At 49.2% G+C, this 19,736-nt stretch overlaps 1 protein-coding gene and 1 long non-coding RNA gene across 3 annotated transcripts in view; both read right to left on the bottom strand.

Annotated features, from left to right (window-relative positions):
• The window catches only part of CDH1 (cadherin 1), a 72,644-nt gene extending 67,263 nt beyond the window's left edge, over window positions 1-5,381 (bottom strand). The window contains exons 1-2 of the mRNA XM_023637192.2: window positions 5,168-5,381; window positions 4,179-4,293 (exon numbers count right to left, since the gene is read on the bottom strand). Of these exons, the coding sequence (XP_023492960.2) occupies window positions 4,179-4,293; window positions 5,168-5,215 (163 nt within the window). The 5' untranslated portion in view covers window positions 5,216-5,381. The remainder of the gene's footprint in view (window positions 1-4,178; window positions 4,294-5,167) is intronic.
• Window positions 5,382-11,206: 5,825 nt separating this feature from the next.
• Window positions 11,207-17,935, bottom strand: LOC138923580 (uncharacterized). Of its 2 annotated transcripts, none has more exons than XR_011437366.1 (2): window positions 17,740-17,935; window positions 11,207-11,955 (listed from the first exon to the last, which is right to left on the bottom strand). It is a non-coding gene; the product is annotated as an uncharacterized lncRNA (long non-coding RNA). The 2 variants fall into 2 exon arrangements; XR_011437365.1 differs by having other exon boundaries at window positions 11,207-11,952.
• Between the last annotated feature and the right edge of the window lie 1,801 nt (window positions 17,936-19,736).

Genomic DNA, 19,736 nt, shown 5'->3' with positions numbered 1-19,736 from the left:
AGCATCTTAGGAAGTTCTAACAGACCCAACTCTTCCCTGCCGGCTTACAATCAACATCAGGGGCTGAGTTGAGGCCACAGAGTGAGAGGAAAAAAATGAGCCAAGGTATGAGTGGTAGCAAATATTCACTCATTCATTCACTCACTCACTGGTTCAAAACGGTATCTGAGTACCTCCTCTGACCCTAAGAAATATAAGCCACCATTTAATGACTCCCCTGTTTCTTTCCATTCTTCTGTCTCACTTGCTTTACGTTCAGCCCATGTCTGCTTTATTCATTACTGTGACCCCAGGGTCCCGCCCAGGGCTGGTGCTCCTATTTGTTGACTAAACAAATAAACGAATATGCACACTTAGTTCTCACAACAAACCTCTAAGTATTGTCCCCCCTTTTACACATGGGGAAACTGAGGCTCATAGAAGTAAAGTGATTTACCCAAGGGCACGTAGCTAGTAGCTGAAATTCAAACCTGGATCTCTCATGTATTTACTCACGGACCTACCCCGACCAGCTCTATACTGAGTTCATTCCCATTCTAGAAAGCCGAAAGCCCTGAAAGGACGTGGGGGTTGAGGCAGAATGGAAACCCAGAAAGCCTGGGTGATGACAGCTGCCTCTTGGGGATTTTAGGGTTTTGGCAGCTTCTGGGAGATGTGAGAGCTGATTGCTTCAGCGTCTGGCTTATCTGGGGCTATGCTTGGAAGGGAATGTGTAACAGACACCTAGGTGAGCATTTCAGAAGAAAAGGCTCACCCAATGAAAAGGCTGGGAGAGCAAACCGGGACTTCCATAACCACCTGGCAGAGGCAGGCCCAGCGGGCCCCACGGGCAAGGAGCCACAGCCAACCTTCCTTAATTGGCCTTGCAGGGCTCAGGAGGTTTCCCCCTCTGCTCCTCCTGAGACACAAAGGCAAGGGCAGGAGGATGACCTGTTAGTGTCCTTCCCCAGTGAGCCCTGCTTAAACCCTTGTCACAGCCATGAGTAATGGAGAAGTGACGTTTAGGAGTTTGAGGGGTGGGGGAGTGGGGCTCAGATCGTGTAAGGTGATCCCAAAGCAGGCTTCCGTATTTGTTTGTCTAAAGCCCAGTTTATTAGGAGGCCTGCATACTGTTTCCACGTTTCAGCAGGTCTTTTAGAAAGAGGAGGAAATGGTGATTTAACCCATACAGGCGAGTAACTGTGAGCCTGGTCGATCCATCAGACAGCCAGAGCTCAGACCTAAGGTACAAGCCTTGTTTGCTCAAGGCCAGGTGTTGGAGGAAGCAAAGCCTGGAAGCCATCTGTTTAAAAGCCTGCCCACTTTATTTTCCCACTCCCCAGTCAACTTAAAACTGAGTGTACTGAGCTAACACTACAGAACCCCAAACTGCCTAATAGCCCGGGTTTCTCAAACCAGTTTGTGTTAAGAAAGAGGAAAATAATTAGAAACTCTAAAAAACCAGTTTACAGGTTGTTTTGTTTTGTTTTGTTTGAGGAAGATTAGCCCTGCTAACATCTGCTGCCAATCCTCCTCTTTTTGCTGAGGAAGACTGGCCCTGAGCTAACATCCGTGCCCATCTTCCTCTACTTTATATGTGGGACGCCCACCACAGCACGGCTTGCCAAGTGGTGCTAGGTCTGCACCTGGGATCTGAATCGGTGAACCCCGGGCGGCCAAAGCAGAACGTGCGCACTGAACTGCTGCGCTACTGGGCCCGGCCCCAGCTTACAGGTTTTTTTAAAAAAAATTCTTCATTCTAGAATCTGGAGAGAAACCAATGGAATAAATACAAGGCTGAGATTGTGGGGTCAGCCATCTCTCGGGGCACAGGAACAGCCCAGCCCCTCCAAACCACCTCAAGGTCCCCTGAGTTCAGTCAACCCCTATTTGTGACATTCTACAGCCACCGGTGACAAAAAGTGACAGGTTCCTTGTTTTCAAACTCCCATGCAGCCAATTCTCCATGGGGCCAACGTTTAAACCTGGTGCTAACGTGGCATCCCTCCGTTCTCCTGGACCGTCCAAACAGAGTGAGGCCACCTCCCTAAATCCTGGCTGCCTTCTTAATCACAAAGCCAGTTCCCTAAGGTTACACGTGTGATCTTCCCAGAAGAGCACTTCCATCCTGGGGCGATGCCACATGTCAGGAAAGAATGGGGACGGGTCTGCGGACCTAAAGGGAGCTGGAGCCAGCTACACAAACAGCCTTGAGGAGGCCACCTCTCCCACCAAGACCACCAGCCGCAGGCCTTCCCCCACGCTCCGCCTCCCACCTGGTCTAACCCGTCTCCATCACCACCACCTCCTCTCCCCATCTACACATCTCCTCTCCCAGGCATGCAGGGAGGACAAGGTCTACTTCACGATGGACACGAATCCCCCAAACATCCTCTTTCTTTTCTTGAGATTGATTATTGAGAAGCGGAGAGAGCAGGAGAAAGACCAGCTGTGGATCCCTGGGTAGATTACTAACCTGCTTTATGCTTCAGTTCCCTCACCCGCAAAACAGAAACAGCAATGGTGCCCCCTTTTATAAGGTCCTTGGGAAGATGAAAAGAGGTAAAATACGTGAAACACTTGCCCTAGAGTCTAGTTCAAAAGCAAATAATAGGTACTGCTGTTAATGATAATATTTCTATTATTATTAATATGTAAAATAATATTATTATTGGTCAGACACAAGAGCTTGAGGAAAGGAAGAAAAACCAGACTAACCCTTCCCTTGGTACCACCAAATGTCTTGGTGCAAGAAAACAAAATGACCAGAACTTGCATGGGACACCTCATCCACACACGCGCACACACACTCCCGCTTCTAACCCTCACCTGCTTTTCAAGGCTGGGTCCACTTTGCCTCCTCCCAGAAGCCAGTCCCTACCACCCACTGATATCCATCAAACCATCCCAGGCAACCCACACTCTTGGCATCTAAATGCCCATGCCCCACAGTGCCCTCTAAGTGGGTTCTGGGACATTCCCAGCAACCTACTGGAACAGGAAACACCAAGGCCAGGGCTGGAGTGTCCCTTATCTCCCCAGTCCACTCCCGGGTGCCCAGCACAGGGCCGGGCAGAATATCAAGCAGAGAACTGGTCGAATAATGGCAGACCCATTGCACAACCGGGCAGACAGCATGTCCTTTCTGACCCAATCGAAAGTTCCACACGACACAGACCGGCCTCAGAAAAGCAAATATGTTTAATCAATCAAGCTGCAGTTTCTGTTTAAAAAAAAAAAAAATGCCGCCCACTGTTGGAACAACTTCCAAAGTTCAAAAAAAAATTTCAGACAACAGCGTGATTGCTGCTGATTTCTCACGTGGCCCAAGACTGGAAGAATCTACTCAGTGAGTGCCCTCAGAGGAACTGTGGGTGATTTCTCGTTTTAAAAAGTGTTTCTTTTATTGCTATGATACTCTCCCAACCAACTAAAATCAAGAGGGAGGAGAAAGTCAGTTGGTAGGAAATAGGCACCTGGGAATCAGTGAAGCCAAAAGAGAAAGCAACCAGCCTTACTTTGCTCTCACTCCTGGGCCACCGAGAAGCGAAACCAAGAATCCTGAACCCAGAATCCTGATTATCGCCGTGATAAGGCCCACAAGTACCTTGTGTGCGTTTTCATTACGTGAGTCAGAGCTACCAGGCTTTTTTTTAAAAACCATCATTCCCTGGGGGAATAGGACCTGTATCAAACGTTTTCATTTCTGTGAGCAATAGCCACAGCCTGGTAACCAAGAGAGGGCTCCCCAGATGCTGCAGAACCGGGCCTGGCTGTTAGGTCCTCGTTCAAACTCCTGCTCTGCTGACCCTGAGCAAGGGGACTCCACCCTCTGAGCCTCCTTTTGCTCATCCTTGAAACAGGAATAACCGCCCCCCACCCCTTTCCCATACATCAGATTTTTGCAGTCGGAAATGACAGACTGTCTCTAAAGTGGTCAGGACAGTATGAGACACACTGAAGGCCTGTAATAAGTGCTCCCTCCTTATAACATAACCATACAAGGACAGCCCCCACCCACAGCGCTCAGTCCTGGTCAAAGCGTCGATCTTTACACCTGTGAAAATTCCGGCGGGGTGTCATTTGAACTCAGAGAAGGAGGGCTTGCCCAGTTCAGCCCAGGGGCGGGGGAGCGCAATTTCTCAGACACTTCCGACTCCCGCCGCACCCGGCTCAGCACACGGCCGGCGCGCTCTCACCTCTGCCCAGGACTCGGCCCCTCTCCAAGTGCCGCCGGGGCACCGTGAACGTGTAGCTCTGGGCACCAAAGCCGGGACGGCAGGGCTCCGGCTCCTGGCAGAGCCGCGAAGAGACCTGGGGGAGGGGAAAGGTAGGGAATAGGGGTGAGCTGGGGGGGCGGGTTCCCCTCCTGCCCACACCGAAACCAACAGCGCCGCCACTCCCTCGCTCCCGGCGTCGGGATGGTGGGAAGGACCCACCCCACCCCCGGGGCAGGCAGCAACGCCAAACTCTTCTGTCCTGAAACCTGCGGCCGCCAGGCCCCCGGGAACTCCCCTAGGAGAGGGGGCTGCTGGTCACCCCTCCTGACCTAGCACTTCTCCTTCCTGTCTGCTTTATACTTTCGTGGAGGCATCTTTCCTCTTCTCAACTCCAATTTCCTTACGCCGGGAACGCTCCCACTCCTAAGTCTAGTTCCTCATACTCAGGGATGCTCCAACCCCTTTTGACCCCACTTTCTTACCCCAGGGGCGCCCCCATACCTGTTTACTACCCTCTCTTTACATGGCAGCTGCCTTTATTTCTATTGGTTCCCCTTTCCTGACCTCAAGGATCGACCCCAGTACCCCTAGATCCCCCTTGACTTGCACTGGGGCTCCCCGTTTCCCTATCCCGACCCCCACCCTGCTCCACGCTCCCGACCGTCCGCCCCCAGCCCACACCCCGGCCAACCGGAGTGCCAGCGCCTGCAGCGAGGCGCGCGCCCCCTCGGGCGTCTGCGGGGCGGGGGGGGGGGGAAGTGGGCAGAGTGGCGCTCGCCCTTCACGCGCCCCCACCCCAACTCCGCGGAGCCCAGAGCGCGGCGCTGCTTCCGCCGTTCAGGCTCTTTGGACCCAAACTTTCTTGGTGGAAGAGGGGACGGCAGGAGACAGGAAGGGACGACGAGAGAGGAAGGCACGCGGGGCCGGGGCGCGGTTGGTGGAGCTGAAGGACAGGGGACCCGACATACCTGCAGCAGCAGCAGGAGCGCGGAGAGGCTGCGGCACGGAGGGCCCATGGCGGGCCGCGCGGGGGTCGGGTCGGGTTCGGCCGGGCTGGGCCCGGCTGGAATCTAGCAGGACTTCCGCGAACTCACAGGTGCTCGGCGGCTCCGGACGCCACTGAGCTGGGCAGCGCCGCGGGGCCAGGTGAGCCTCAAAGGCCCCGCCCCGGCTCCGCTGATTGGCCGAGGATGCACCTGCCGGCCGCAGCCAATGAGCGGCGCGGCCTCCGCTCCCTCGACGGGCGGGGTCGGACCGCCCTCCCATGATCCCGCCCCCTGCCTCCCGCCGGCCCAGTGACCCGCTGGCCGGAGGTTGGTAGTCAGGTTAAGGTGTAGGGGCGCCACGATTACTATTACCAACAGGGTCGAATCCGAGCCTCGCAGTGGTTCACTAACACCTGGAGGCACAAAGAACTTTTCCGGGGCCAGGCCGGTGGCGTTCGGCTGCTCTGCTTTGGTGGCCTGGGGTTCGCAGGTTCACCCCATCTCGGACATACACACCTCTCATCAAGCCATGCTGTGATAACGTCCCACATGCAAAATAGAGGAAGACTGGCACAGATGTTAGCTCAGGACCAATCTTCTTCAAGCAAAAAAATAAAGACTGGCAACAGATGTTAGCTCCGGGCCAACCTTCCTCACCAAGGGGAGGGGCGGGGAGAACATTCCCCTTTATCTAGTTCTGCCTTTTTAACTGCAGGTCTCCATCAGTTAGTGAGTTTGCAGATCTGATCACTGGGTAGGACCCACCTTTTGAAGCCTTGGTTTCTCCACCTTCCAAATGAGAAGAATAATCACAAACGCCTCCTGATGGTGTTGTGAGGTTGCCATACAATAAGACCAATGTTTCCTGCCATATAAAAAGCTCTGTACAGATGTGAGGGATAAAAACAGTAACAATGGGTGCTGGGCATTGAAAGTTATAGTGCCATCCTCTGTGCTAAGTATTTGACATTGACCATCTCATTCAAAGTCACCTCCAGGGGTCGGCTCTGTGGCCAAGTGGTTAAGTTTGCGCTCTGCTTTGCAGGCCCGGGGTTTCCGCTGGTTCGGATCCTGGCGCGGACAAGGCGCCGCTCATCAAGCCATGCTGAGGCGGAGTCCCACATGCCACAACTAGAAGGATCTGCAACTAAGAATACACGACTATGTGCCAGGGGGCTTTGGGAGAAAAATGAAAAATAAAATCTTTAAAAAAAAAAGAATTTGAGGCCAGTAGAGGGGGTGGAGGACTGGAACCCACCTCCTTCTGATTCGGAGTCCCTTTGTTCTGTTAGCTTCACCTCATGGGGCCGCAGACAGTCCCCCAGCTGGAGCTGCAGTTTTCAGTCTGTTTTGTAATGATAATCTGGAAGAGACCCTTTAGAGATCGCTCAGACGTGTTCTTTGCAAATAACTCTTTCAATGTCACATAGAAGTCAACATCAAAGCTAAGACTAGAACCCGAGGTCTCCCGATCCCCAGACTGGGGCTCTTAACAGCACACCACAGCCACCACCACCTTCTCTAGAGAATTCTGTCCCCAGCAAAGTAATTTTAGGATCAAAAAAAGAATAGACATGCAAATATTAGGTCAGACAGCTTCCCTGTCTGGTTGCCAGGGGCCAGCCACTTCTGCATGGTTTGGCTACAAAACAGCGTGTGGAGTCAGCTGCTTACTCGCTGTGTGAGCTTGGGCAAGTCAGTGTTCTCATCTGAATAAATGGGTTGATAGGAGCTAATGCAAGAAAATCACTAAGCACAGTACTTGATGTCTACTAGCAACTGCTCAGTAAACGGGGTGGATGTTGTTCTTGGAAAGGACCACACCCATTCCTCCTTCCTCATGGGGAAGCCCACGTTTAGAATATTTCACCCAGAGCTGGAGGTGAACCTGAGCCCCGTTGAGGCTACTTTCTCAACACCAGAGGAGGGGCGTTGTCTCAAACCAAGACACGGTTTCAGGTCAGTCCTCCCCCACCCCCCCGAACCTGTCCCCTCAGCTTTAATGGGTTTCTGAGTCCATGCCCAGGCCATTTGACTTCTGCGTCTTGGCTCTCTCTGTCTCTTAACCCACCAGGAGGCAGGGAGGGAAGAGGATCCAGTATTCCCTTTCCATTGAGGCTCCTGCTGGACTGCGCATTAAACAAGATAATGGAAATACAGAAAGAGGCGTCTCCCCCATGGGGCCACCTTGTCCGTTTATTTTTTTCTCCCAGTTATGTAAAAATACATATTTTATACCTTCGCTCAGCCCAGGGAGCCTTTAGGGCTTTGCTTTCCTTCACCAGCAAGCCCTGGCCTTGCAGCTCTGCCACGACTCTCATCGACTCTTCCATTCCACTCTGATAACTCAATAGAAAGGATCTTAGAAAACAATTAGGGGCAGTGAGGACAGGTCGGGCGCGATGCTTTCTTCAGACTTCTCGGCAAGTCCTTCTCCGGGCTGCAGGGAGCGGGTCGTGAAGGGCTGCCCGCTCTCCGTTGTCCAGGGTGAGGAGGGGACACACAGGGGTACCCCGGGGAGGCAGGGCATTGTGTGAGTGCAGCCCTCAGTGAACTGCCTCAGTTTCCTGTTAAATCAAAAAAGGATACCTTGTCGTGAGGCGATGGAGAGCCTATGCTGCTGATGGAGTCTGATCTCAGGTTGATGGAGGGTCCAAACTCCAGCTCTGCCACTAGTGGGGTAGCCCGTCACTTGATCTCTTCCAGTCTCAGTTTCCTTATCCGTAGAATGGGGATGTTGATAGCATTTAATTCACAGGGTTCTTGTAAGTGCTCTATAAAGGCAGCTATTAGCATTCTTGGCTCAATACAATCCCTTCCCAGTTTCTAGGCCACACTGTGAGCCCCCATGGAGCCTCCCCACCCTGCAGGCTCTCCTTTCCTCACCCTGCCATTAAAGTCTCTTAGCAAAAAACTCTTTCATGCTGGCTGGTTTGTCATTTTGACCCTCCCAGGGTCATTTGCCTTTTAAAGAGGGCTCCAGGGTGTGCTTGTTTGAAGGGAACAAAAACTTTGGAGCCAGTAAACTCCGCCCAGGGTTCTCAACCTGGTGTCTGGGGACGGGCTTCTGAGGGGGTCCGTGCACTCCCTGAGATTGGACATAACCCTGTCAGTGCAGGTGGTAAGGGCCATTGCTTTCATTAGCTTCTCAACCTGGGGGAAGGAAAATCAAAATCTTGAACTTGAGATTTCTGAGGGCCTGTCCAATGTTAATGGTAGGGTTTCAGGCATCAACGGGGAAAAGAAATGTTGACCGTAGGCCTCCTTGAGACCACTCCAGGTGGATAACAGACCCTCCCGCTGGTGCTACCCGGGCATCCCTCACGGGGTGACAAACTCCCTGTTTCCTTATTGCAGAGTGCGTCTCTCATGGGCTTTCATTTCCTGGGTGTCTTGGTGACTGGTTGGCTAGAGGCTAATGATTAATCTCCCAGGCGGTCAGTCCCTTTAATCTCCTGACAAAGGGGCACTAATAATGGTACTCAGACTGAGAGGGACACCCCTCCCCCAGGCTGTGCAGAGCGCCAGCTGGGGAGGAATCCCAGGGAAATTGGAATTGCTGGGGACTACAGCCAGATCAGGCTCCCCACGGTGTGGGGAGAGGAGGCTCCATACTAGCCTCTCCTGGGGGCTCCTGACCCCTCTGCTGGGCTGGGCTGCCTGCCAGCACACCAGGGAGGGAACAGGAGATCTGGCTTCAGCCTCCTGTTAAAATGGTGGTAACTGATAGGGGTACCGCCCTTTGCAGCTCAGGCACTCATGTCTGCAAAAAACATTTCAAACACAAAGTAAAGAAAATAGTGTAATGCATACCATGAATAGAATAATGAAACACCGTGTATCTATCACCCAGCTCCAACACCTGTTTTTTGCAATTTTTACAATTTTGTAATTTATAAACTTTGTAACGGTACCAAATCTTGTTTCATCTTTTCATCCCTGCGTTTTTAAAAATTAAGAGTATTTTTTTAGAGCAGTTTTAGGTTCACAGCAAATTTGAGGGGAAGGTACAGAGACTTCCCAAATACCCCCTGTCCTCACACATTCATAGCCTCTCCCATTATCAACATCACTCACCAGAGTGGTACATTTGTTACCATTGATGAACCGACTTTGGCGCATCATAATCATCCAAAGTCCACAGTTTACGTTACGGTTCACTCTTGGTATTGTATGTTCTGTGGGTTTGGACGAATGTGCAATGAAATGTATCCACCCTTATAGTATCATACAGAGATATTCCACTGCCCAGAAGTCCTCTGTGCTCCACCTCCTATTTGTCTCTCCCTCTCCACTAACTTCTGGCAACCGCTGATCTTTTCACTGTCTCCATAGTTTTGCCTTTTCCGGAATGTCATACAGTTGGAGTCACAAGATAAGTAGCCTCGTCAGATCGGCTTCTCAGTAATATGCATTTAAGGTGCCTCCATGTCTTCTCGTGGATTGATACTCATTTCTTTTCAGTGCTGAATAATATTCTATTATCTGGATGTACCACAGTTTATTTATCCATTCACTTATTGAAGGACCTCTTAGTTGCTTCCAAGTTTTGGCAATTATAAATAAAGCTGCTATGAACATCTATGTGCAGGTTTTTGTGTAGATGTAGGTTTCCAGCTTCTTTAGGTAAATACCAAGGAGCACAGTTTCTGGATTGTATGATAAGAGTATGTTTAGTTTTGTAAGAAATTGCCAAACTGGCTGTACCATTTTGCATCCCCACCAGCAACAAAGGAGAGTTCCTGTTGCTCCACATCCTCGCCAGCATTTGGTGTTGTCAGTGTTTTGGACATTTTGGCCATCCTAGTAGTACATACTCCTGCATTTTTATTTTTATTTTGGCAGAATATTTTAGAGCAAATCCCAGATAACATGTCATTTCCCCTGTAGATATTTCAGTCTGCATCTCTAACTGAGAAAGACATTTTTAAAACATGACCATCATCCCATTAAATAATAATTCACCATTTCTCTATATCATCTAATGGCTAGGTTGTACTTGAAAAGTATCTTTTTTACAATTAGTTTGTTTGAATGAGGATCCAAGCAAGAGCCACATTATACATTGACCTGTTATGTCGTTAAGTCTCTATACATCTGTAACAGTCTCCCCATCCCTTTATGTCCAGCTTTTTTGAGGTATAATTGACTGCACATATTTAAAGTACACAATTAGATGAGTTTTGGCTTATGCATATATTGTGAAACCAGCAGCAAGATGGTGAATGGATCCTTTTTTTGTTTGTTTCTATTTTGACATAATTCCAGATTTATGGAGTTATTTTTTTTTAAGCAGCATTTCTTTTTTTTTAAGACACCAGGTGATTTGTCCTGTTGGATGTCTGGCGTTTGGTATTTGGTCGAATGCATCCTCACAGTGTCATTTACCTTGTCCCTCTATCCTGTATGTCATGTAAACTGGCACTCGGATCTAGAGGTTTGATTTGATTCAGATTCAATGTTTTAGGCAAAAATATTTCATAAGTGGTACTTCCCATAGCATCATATCAGGAAGCAAGAAACTGTCTGGCTGACTCACTTTTAGGAGACTAAGATTCAGTTGGTGTCAGCTGATCCTGCCATTATCAAGTTCTCCAACAGCCTTTCACCATGTGGTTTTCACACCATGGATGATGGCTGTCCAGATCCATTAGCTCATTAGGGCAGACAGCAAACATTTACTAAGCACCTCCATGTGCCAGGCACTCTGCTCAACACTGGGGACACAGAAATAAACAAAATATGGTCTCTTCTCTTAAGAAGCTCATAAGGTAGTAAAGCATGCAGACAGGTAAACATTCATCCATTTAGGGGCCGGCTCCATGGCTGAGTGGTTAAGTTCTGGTGCTCCGCTGCGGTGGCCCAGGGTTTGGATCCTGGGCGTGGACATGGCACAGCTCGTCAGGCCACATTGAGGCGGCGTCCCACATCCCACAACTAGAAGGACCTGCAACTAAGACATACAACTATGTACGGGGGGTTTGGGAAGATAAAGCAGGAAAAAAAAAAAACATTCATCCATTTATTTATTAAATATTTATTGAATGCCAACTATGTACCAGGCATTGTGCTAAATGCCAGTAACTGCAATATAGTGTGTGATAAAAGTGACAGCTACCATTTGCTGGAGCTCACCATAGTCCATATGCATTCTCTCACCAGTCCTCATACAACTCTTTGGGTGCTGTCACTACATCCATTTTACAGATTTGGAAGCAGAGGCTCAGAGAGATAAAGAGATTTGCCCAAGGTTACACAGTAAAAGTGACAGAGCTGAAATTTGATGGAGTCAAAGCTTCTTAACCTCCATGCCATACTGCTAAGGTCAGGGCGGGCTTTTATTTCCAGCTGCCATTTGAATTGAGAGGCAAACTATGCTTAATCTGGCAAGAAATGGTCTGTTGAGTTGACCTGAAAGTCCGGACCCCAGGGTAGCCAAGAGAAGGTGGCAAGAGCAAAGCCTGAGCTGCAGGTCATTCAGCTCAGCTGGAGCTTCCAGTATGGGGATGGCTGGGTGGGGGGTAGTGATGAGAGCTGGAACCAGAGGGGCAGGCCCTGGGTCGGGCCATTCAGTCCTCCGACCTGCCTACAGAGCAGAAGGTATTCTCCCATCTTCCAGAGGAGGCGGCTGAGTCCTGAGATGAACAGCCAGGTCATGGCGGAGGCAGATTTGAGGCTGGTGCTCTGGCTCCAAGACCAGTCTGGCAAAATGGTTCCCGGCGTGGACGTTCATGCCTCGCTCCTGGGTCTGAATCCTCGTCTTCCACCTGCTAATTAGAAGCCTTTGAATGAGTCACTGAAACCCTCTTTGGACCTTAATTTCCTCATCTGTACAAATGGGGATAATGGTACCTACCTTGTTGGGTGGTTGTGGGAATTAGGTGAGAGAACCTAAGTAAACATGGCAGGTGGGAAGTGCTCAATAAACATTAACTATTACTATTTCCACATTCCACAGGCTGAGGGGTTGGGTTTTTCCCTGAGCAGAGTCCATGAGTAGCAGGATCCTTCCAGCCTAACTCTCACCCTCTCCTAAGCCCGCTGAAAGAGGGGAGCCTGCTACCATGGCCTTCCACCGCTGGCTGGGTGCCCTCTCTTGGCACAGACATCTTTGTACTCAGTGTCACAAGAACAACAGATAAGGTGCTGCAGAAGAGCTATCCAGGCCCCACAGACCTGTGCTTCCTGTCTCCCACCTTCCAGCAGAAGAGGCCCCACCCCTCCTCTCTGAGCCAAGGATCCTGTCCATGTGGGATGGAGAGAGAAAGCCCTTCCTAATCTTACCCCCAGGTTTGACAAGACCAATCCTCCAGGCTCAGCAGCCAGTGAGCTCCCACGCTGCCAAATTCAGCCTGCCCCCAGTCAACGATGCTTGGAGACAAAGGGCTTTTACTTTTTGGGAATTAAAATATTACTTTATTTTCTTAGTTTATGCTCTCGAATCCTTAATGTGAAGGCCTCATAGTCTAATTTCCCTTACAAAAGGAACTTTGTGGCTAACACAGTTTATTTGTTTATTCATTCAGCAAATTCCAGGAGGTGGCCAGAACACAGCGTTGGGAATAATTGACCTTTGTGACTGGAAGCAGAATCACTTTCCTTCCCTAAGTCTGCTTCCTGGCTGTAAAATGACTCAGTTGGACTGGAAAGATCTTTCGTCTTCTTCTGCCTCTAAAAACTATGACTTTGAGCCTCTTGAGATTGAGAATTGTGTCTCTGGCCAGGTTCACATTTCCTTCTCTTGGTGGCCAGGAGTTCTCAGGTGAGTAATACTTACAGAATCATGATGCTGTTTATTGCTTTTCCATTTTTAGAGTCAACCTCCAGCACAAAAGACTTAATTATAGTCACATAACAAAATTTAAATGTTTTGAATAATACATAATTATTAAATATTGGGAATTGTTTGAGAGGGAAGCTGGGAAGCTTGATAAGGACCCTAAATCCTCATCTTCCAACAGAAATTTCTCTGGAGAGGGAAATTTGCTGTGAGTGGTGAATTCACAATTATTCACTATATTGTTATGCTTTGTAACATATATGTGATACACTCTCTTTTTATTTCAAATATTATCTCTTGACTAGATAAAGAAAAAAGCAATAAGGTCAAAAGAAAATTTAAGACAATGAATAAGACAAAAGAAATAGATATAGCAAAAATAAAAAATTACATGATCTCCTCCTCTACAAGTACAAGCTTGTTCTGACTCTGGTGAGCATTTCAGCCTTTCTGGATATATCTAAAATTGTTTGGGGGAGAGACCAGGCTGGTGGCACAGTGGTTAAGTTCACGCACTCCGCTTCAGTGCCTGGGGTTCGCCAGTTTGGATCCCGGTCACGGACCTAACACTGTTTATCAAGCCATGCTGAGGAAGTAGTCCCATATATAAAATAGATGAGGATGGGCACAGATGTTAGCTCAGGGCCAATCTTCCTCAGCAAAAAGAGGAGGATTGGCAGCGAATGCTGCTCAGGGCTAATCTTCCTCAAAATAAATAAATAAATAAATAAAATAAAGTGGTTTGAGGGGTAGGCAGTGAGCAATGAAAAGGAAGGAAGTTCTGACACATGCTACAACATGGACAAACCTTGAAAACATTATGTGAAAGAAGCCAGCACAAAAACTCACATATTACATGATTTGATTTTAATGAAATTTCCAGAATAGGCAAACCTACAGAGACAAAAAATAGATCAGTGGTTGCCTAGGGCGAGGCAGGATTGGGGGTAGGAGGGAAATTGGGAGTAACTGCTCCTGGGCGTGGGCCTTCTTTTACATGAGGATGAACATGTTCTCAACTTAGATTGTGGTGATGATGCCACAAACTTGTGAATAGACTTAAAAACATTTTTTTTTTTTTTAAAGATTTTATTTTTTCCTTTTTCTCCCCAAAGCCCCCCAGTACATAGTTGTGTATTCTTCGTTGTGGGTCCTTCTAGTTGTGGTATGTGGGACGCTGCCTCAGCGTGGTCTGATGAGCAGTGCCATGTCCGCGCCCAGGATTCGAACCAACGAAACACTGGGCCACCTGCAGCGGAGCGCGAGAACTTAACCACTCGGCCACGGGGCCAGCCCCCTAAAAAACATTTTTTAAAAAAGATTGGCACCTGAGCTAACAACTGTTGCCATTTTTCTTTTTTTTTTTTTTTTTGCTTTTTCTCCCCAAATCCCCCTGTACATAGTTGTATATTTTAGTTGTGGGTCCTTCTAGTTGTGGCATGTGCGACGCCGCCTCAACGTAGCCTGATGAGCAGTGCCGTGTCCATACCCAGGATCCGAACCGGCGAAACCCTGGGCCACAGCAGCGCAGCGCGCGAACTTAACCACTCACCCACGGGCCGGCCCCTAAAAGACGCTTAATTGAATGTTTTAAATAGGTGAATTAGTGTGGTTTGTGAATTTTTTTTTTTTTTTGAGGAAGATTAGCCCTGAGCTAACTGCTGCCAATCCTCCTCTTTTTGCTGAGGAAGACTGGCCCTGAGCTAACATCTGTGCCCATCTTCCTGTACTTTATATGTGGGACGCCTACCACAGCATGGCGTGCCAAGCAGTGCCATGTCCTCACCTGGATCCCAAGCGGCGAACCCCAGGCCGCTGAAGTGGAACATGTGAACTTAACCACCGCACCACTGGGCTGGCCCCTGGTTTGTGAATTTTATCAGAATAAAACTGTTTTCTTTTTTAAGTTGGCGGGGGGGCGGGGGGGTGGTCTTGCTAAGAGCAGGCTTAGTAGACTCTTGTGGCCCTATACCTCCTACTGTTCTTGTTTGATTCACACACGGAAAAATCTAGAAACCTTCCTTCCATGCACATATATAACAACAACAACAACAATAATGTCTCTCATTTATACAACACTCACCATGTTCCAGGTGCTAGTTGCAGGCACCTTTCCTTTCATTAACTCACGCACCTCTATGAGGAAGATACTGTCTGGTGCCCTCTTGAGCAAACCGAGAGGTGAAGGGATTTTCCACGGCCAGCAAACCCACCACGTGCAGGCCCTGTGCTCAGCACCCGCGACAGAGAAATCGTCCTGAAGGCCACCACAGCTTCCACTGTCCGTGAAGAAAGACCCAACCAACCCAGTGCTAGGGTGACCAACTGTCCCGTCTGCCTAGGACAGGGGTCCCTGGAGTGTAGGACTTTAGTGCTAAACCTGGAAAGTTCTGGGTGAACCGGGACTGGTTAGTCACCATACCACAGTCAGTGAGCACTGATTGATGGTCCACTCCTGTGTGTGCGTGCGTGCGTGTGTACATGTGTGTGCTCGCCTACTCGTAGGTTCGTGAAAGGAGTGCATCTTGGTCTTCCAGGCTCAGCTGTTCTGGAGTTGTGTAGGAGGGGAAGGCGAGGCTGGCTAGGCTGGAGCCAGACTGTGGCAGGTGGAGGGAACTTCCGCAGGCAGGGGCGGAGAGCCGCAGAGCAATAAAACCTGGGCAAAGGGCAAGGTTGCCATCGCAGGCCTAGAAGAAAACTCCCGAGTCCAGACTGAAGATGGGGGACCCATCATTCTCCAGAGTGACTCTCCAGCTTTTTGGGCCCCACTCATTCCTCCACTCACTCATCCATCCATTCATTCATTCGGTAAATACTCATTGCACCTAGCACGTGCCAAGTGCTCTGCTGGTGAGGGAGCTGTCTGTCTTCCCTCAAGGATCTTTCAGTCTGGTGAATAAGCAGACAAGGGAACCAGGTATTTACGATCCAGGGCAATAAACGAGGAGGATATTAATATTTAACAACTGGTAGAGCCTGGACACCAGGCCAATCAGAATGAACACCAGCCATGAACTAGAGCAGGGGCCCCAGGCCCCCTGCTGTGCCAGGCTTTACCCTTTTGGTTGCTGGGTGGTGGGGAGATGGGGGGGTGCGTGGGAGGGGCTGCAGGTGTGAGCAGCTCTCAAGGAGACTCAGGAAAATAGCTGACGACCAACTGATATGGGAAAATTCCAACATGGTATTTTAGCAACTCGAATAGCCTTATCGGTGACCCTGGTTGGAGACCAGCCCCGGTGATAATGATTCAGGACTAACAAGGCGAGTGATGCGGAGGCTCAGAGAAAGAGGAAGTGACCTCTAAGTTGAGTTAGCCAGAGTGTTCCTGGCAGAGGTCACCACCTGGGGAAAAGCCTGGAGAGAAGGAGGGCTCAGCACTTTCAGGTAGTTCAATCGAGCTGCAGGAGGAGGGAGAGGCAGGTTAGATCCAACAGGTAAGGAGAGTGCTGGGGGCAGGGGGCGCTGTGTTAATCATGGTGACCAGCTTGGATTGTGCTCTTAGAGCAGTGGGGAGCCCTTGCAGGATTTTAATTAAGATCAGGAGAATCTCCTGATCCAGTTCACAAATCCCCAGGAGAAACAGGAATCCATTTTTCCAAAGACAAGAACCAAGGGTTCAGGGAGGTTAACACATCTGGCAGACGTCACGCAGCAGGTTGGCCACGGCACAGATGGAACTACTCACTTCTAGATCAGCTTCTCAACTGAATATCATGTGCAACAGAGGTTGCCCATGTGTGTATGGGGCTTTAGTGTTTGCAAAGCACTTTACAGATTACAAAGCACTTTCCCATCCATGTTCATCTGATTTCCCACTAAAATGTTTTACAGGCAGTGATGCCATTTCTATTTCTCAGTTGAAGGGACTGAAATACAGGGAGATTTCAAAATCTAATAAAGAGTGAAACCTTAATTCAAATCCAAGCCTTAAGACTCCTCGTCCAGGGGGCCGGCCCTGTGGCATAGTGGTTAAATTTGGCACACTCTGTTTTAGTGGCCCAGGTTTGTAGGTTTGGATCCTGGGTGCAGACCTACATCACTGGTCAGCCATGCTGTGGTGGCAACCCACATACAAAATAGAGGAAGATTGGCACAGATGTTAGCTCAGGGCTGATCTTCCTCAGCAAAAGAAAAAAAAAAAGACTCCTTGTCCAGTGCTCTTTGCCCTCTAACATGCTGTGTCTTGGCATTTATATTGGTCACTTTGGGTTTTAAATGCCTGAAACACAAGTGCTTAAGCAGAAAAAGGGCATTTGGGGGCTCATGTACTAAAAAGTTCATGATAGATGGACTTCAGGCATGGATTGCTCCAACTGGTCAAATATGTCATCAGGGATCTGTCTTGCTCTGTCTTTACTTTCTTCTATGTTGACTTTCTTCTTAGATTCTCCTATCAAGGCAGAGACAGTCTCCCAACCTACCAGTTTAACACTGCCAGTCACAAAGAACTATACTTTCCCAGTGGGAACAGCAAAAGTCTCAGGTTTCACTTTTTTTGCCCTGACTTGGCTCAGTGCGTACCCACCTCTGAACAAATCCTGTGGCCGGAGAGCTAGCTGGGTGGTTCTGATTGGCTAAGACTGGGTCATGTGTCCAGCCCCAGAGTGAGGTAAGAGGAATGAGCCTCCCAGGACCACACGGACTAAGAGTGGGAGAGGTGTGGTCCCCTAAAGAAAAATGATGGTGCTGTCACCTAGTGAATAGACACTGGGCACATGGAAAGTAACATTCAAGCTACAGCATGATCCCCCAGCTCCCGGAGGAGGTTACTCACCTGGGGTGGGAGGTCCTCTCCGACCAAGGAGCTCAAAAGGTGGTAGGCAAGGTCTGCCTGGCGCCTGCCTCTCTGCAGGGCCCCACCTTTCCAGAGCCAGCCAGCCAGCCAGCTCCAGTCCAGCTTGGAGTCCCCGAAGCCACTTCCCTTCTTCTGTATGCCAATTTTAGAGCCTGGGTTCCCTCCAGACGTTCCTCTGAGGAGACGGAACTTAGTCACGGTGTGACCTAAGTATCTTAAAAACTATAAAAGTAAAATTTAAAAGCCAAGAGCCCAAAATAGCCTGACCGTGGATAGATGCTAGGGCTAAGTTTGCAATAAATTCTCCCCACTTGTGAGCCTCTCTTTCCCCCATCCCATCCCCTTGAGACCTGTTGCTGGGCTGTGGCTTCTACTGCAGAACAACCCAAAAGGCAGAATTGGGTCGTGCTTAAGAATGCAGGCTCTGGAGCCGGCCCCATGGCTGCGTGGTTAAATTCGTGTGCTCCACTTAAGTTCGTGTGCTCCACTTCAGCGGCCGGGGGTTTGCCGGTTTGGATCCTGGGCACTGAGCTGCATACTGCTCATCAAGCCATGCTGTGGTGGCATCCCACGTGGAAGGACTAGAATGACCTACAACTAGGATATACAACTATGTACTGGGGCTTTGGGGAGAAAAAAATAAATAAAAATAAAAACGGTTCTTTAAAAAAAAAAAAAAAAAGAATGCAGGCTCTGGAGGCAGGCTCCCAGGGCTCAGATCCTAGCTCTGCCACTTACTAGCTATGTGCAGGTTACTGCCTCTGTGCCTCAATTTCTCCATCTATTATATGGGCTCGATGATGTTAATAGGACCTCCCATTTAGGGTTGTCTAGGAATCAAGTAAGCTAGTACATGTTCAGACCAGTGGCTGGCACAGAACAAGCCATATGTATAAAGAGTGGCTATTATGTGCCATATCAGCTGCTTCTCATCCCTTTCAGGGGACTGAGGTCCCTGGAGGACAGGACCAGGTTTGTCTTGTTTGTCATTATATTCCTGGTGCCCAGCATGGGGCCTGGACCAGAGCAGGCCGAGGTAAGTATCTGTTGAATGAATGAATGATTGAATGGTTATTGCCATGGGAGCCAGGACTACCTGACTCTAGGCTGGCTGTGTGCCCTTGGGCAGGTGGCTTCCTCTCTCTGAGACTCAGTCTCAGACACTTTAAAATAGATCAGACCAGTGTGCAAACTTTCCTGATCAGGACCCCCAGAAAGCAATACATTTTACACTGTGCTGGGACACATACACTGAAATGGAATTTTTACACTACAACACTTACTTTCCTATGCACGATATACTCTGATATTTTCTATTTTCTTCTGTTCTACTCTATTTTATTCTTTTTCATTTTTAAAAGAAGCAATCCTGACCCAGTGAATAGATTTGAAGCCTCATTAACCGCTGGAGACCTGCAGTTAAAAAACTTAACTAGGGGCTGGCCCAGTAGCACAGCAGTTAAGTGCACACATTCTGCTTTGACGGCCCAGGGTTCGCCGGTTCGGATCCTGGGTGTAGACATGGCACCGCTTGGCAAACCATGCTGTGGTAGGCATCCCACATATAAAGTAGGGGAAGATGGGCATGGATGTTAGCTCAGGGCCAGTCTTCCCCAGCAAAAAGAGGAGGATTGGCAGCAGATGTTAGCTCAGGGCCAATCTTCCTCAAAAAACAACAACAACAACAAAACAAAACTGAACTAGATAAAAGGCAAGGTCCTTTCTGACCCAGACTCTGTGAGGCTGTTACAGAGCTCACCTAAGGCACATCATTGACCCAGCGTGATGGGGAAGAGCTTGGGCCCTGGAGGGAGAGGGCTGGGTTCAAGTCCTGGGGATACTGGGCTGTGTTGATCTTGGCAAGTTATGTAACCACCTGGTGCCTAGGTTTCCTCCTTAGTAAAAAGGAGGGAACAGGGGTTCCCACCTCTTAGGAGTGGTGTGAGGATTAAATCAACTAATATCTGCAAAAGCAC

Source organism: Equus caballus, chromosome 3 (genome assembly GCF_041296265.1).
Source record: "Equus caballus isolate H_3958 breed thoroughbred chromosome 3, TB-T2T, whole genome shotgun sequence".
Classification (NCBI taxonomy): Eukaryota; Metazoa; Chordata; class Mammalia; order Perissodactyla; family Equidae; genus Equus; species Equus caballus.
Note: the sequence above shows the minus strand (reverse complement) of the source record. Positions and strands in the feature narration are given on the sequence as shown.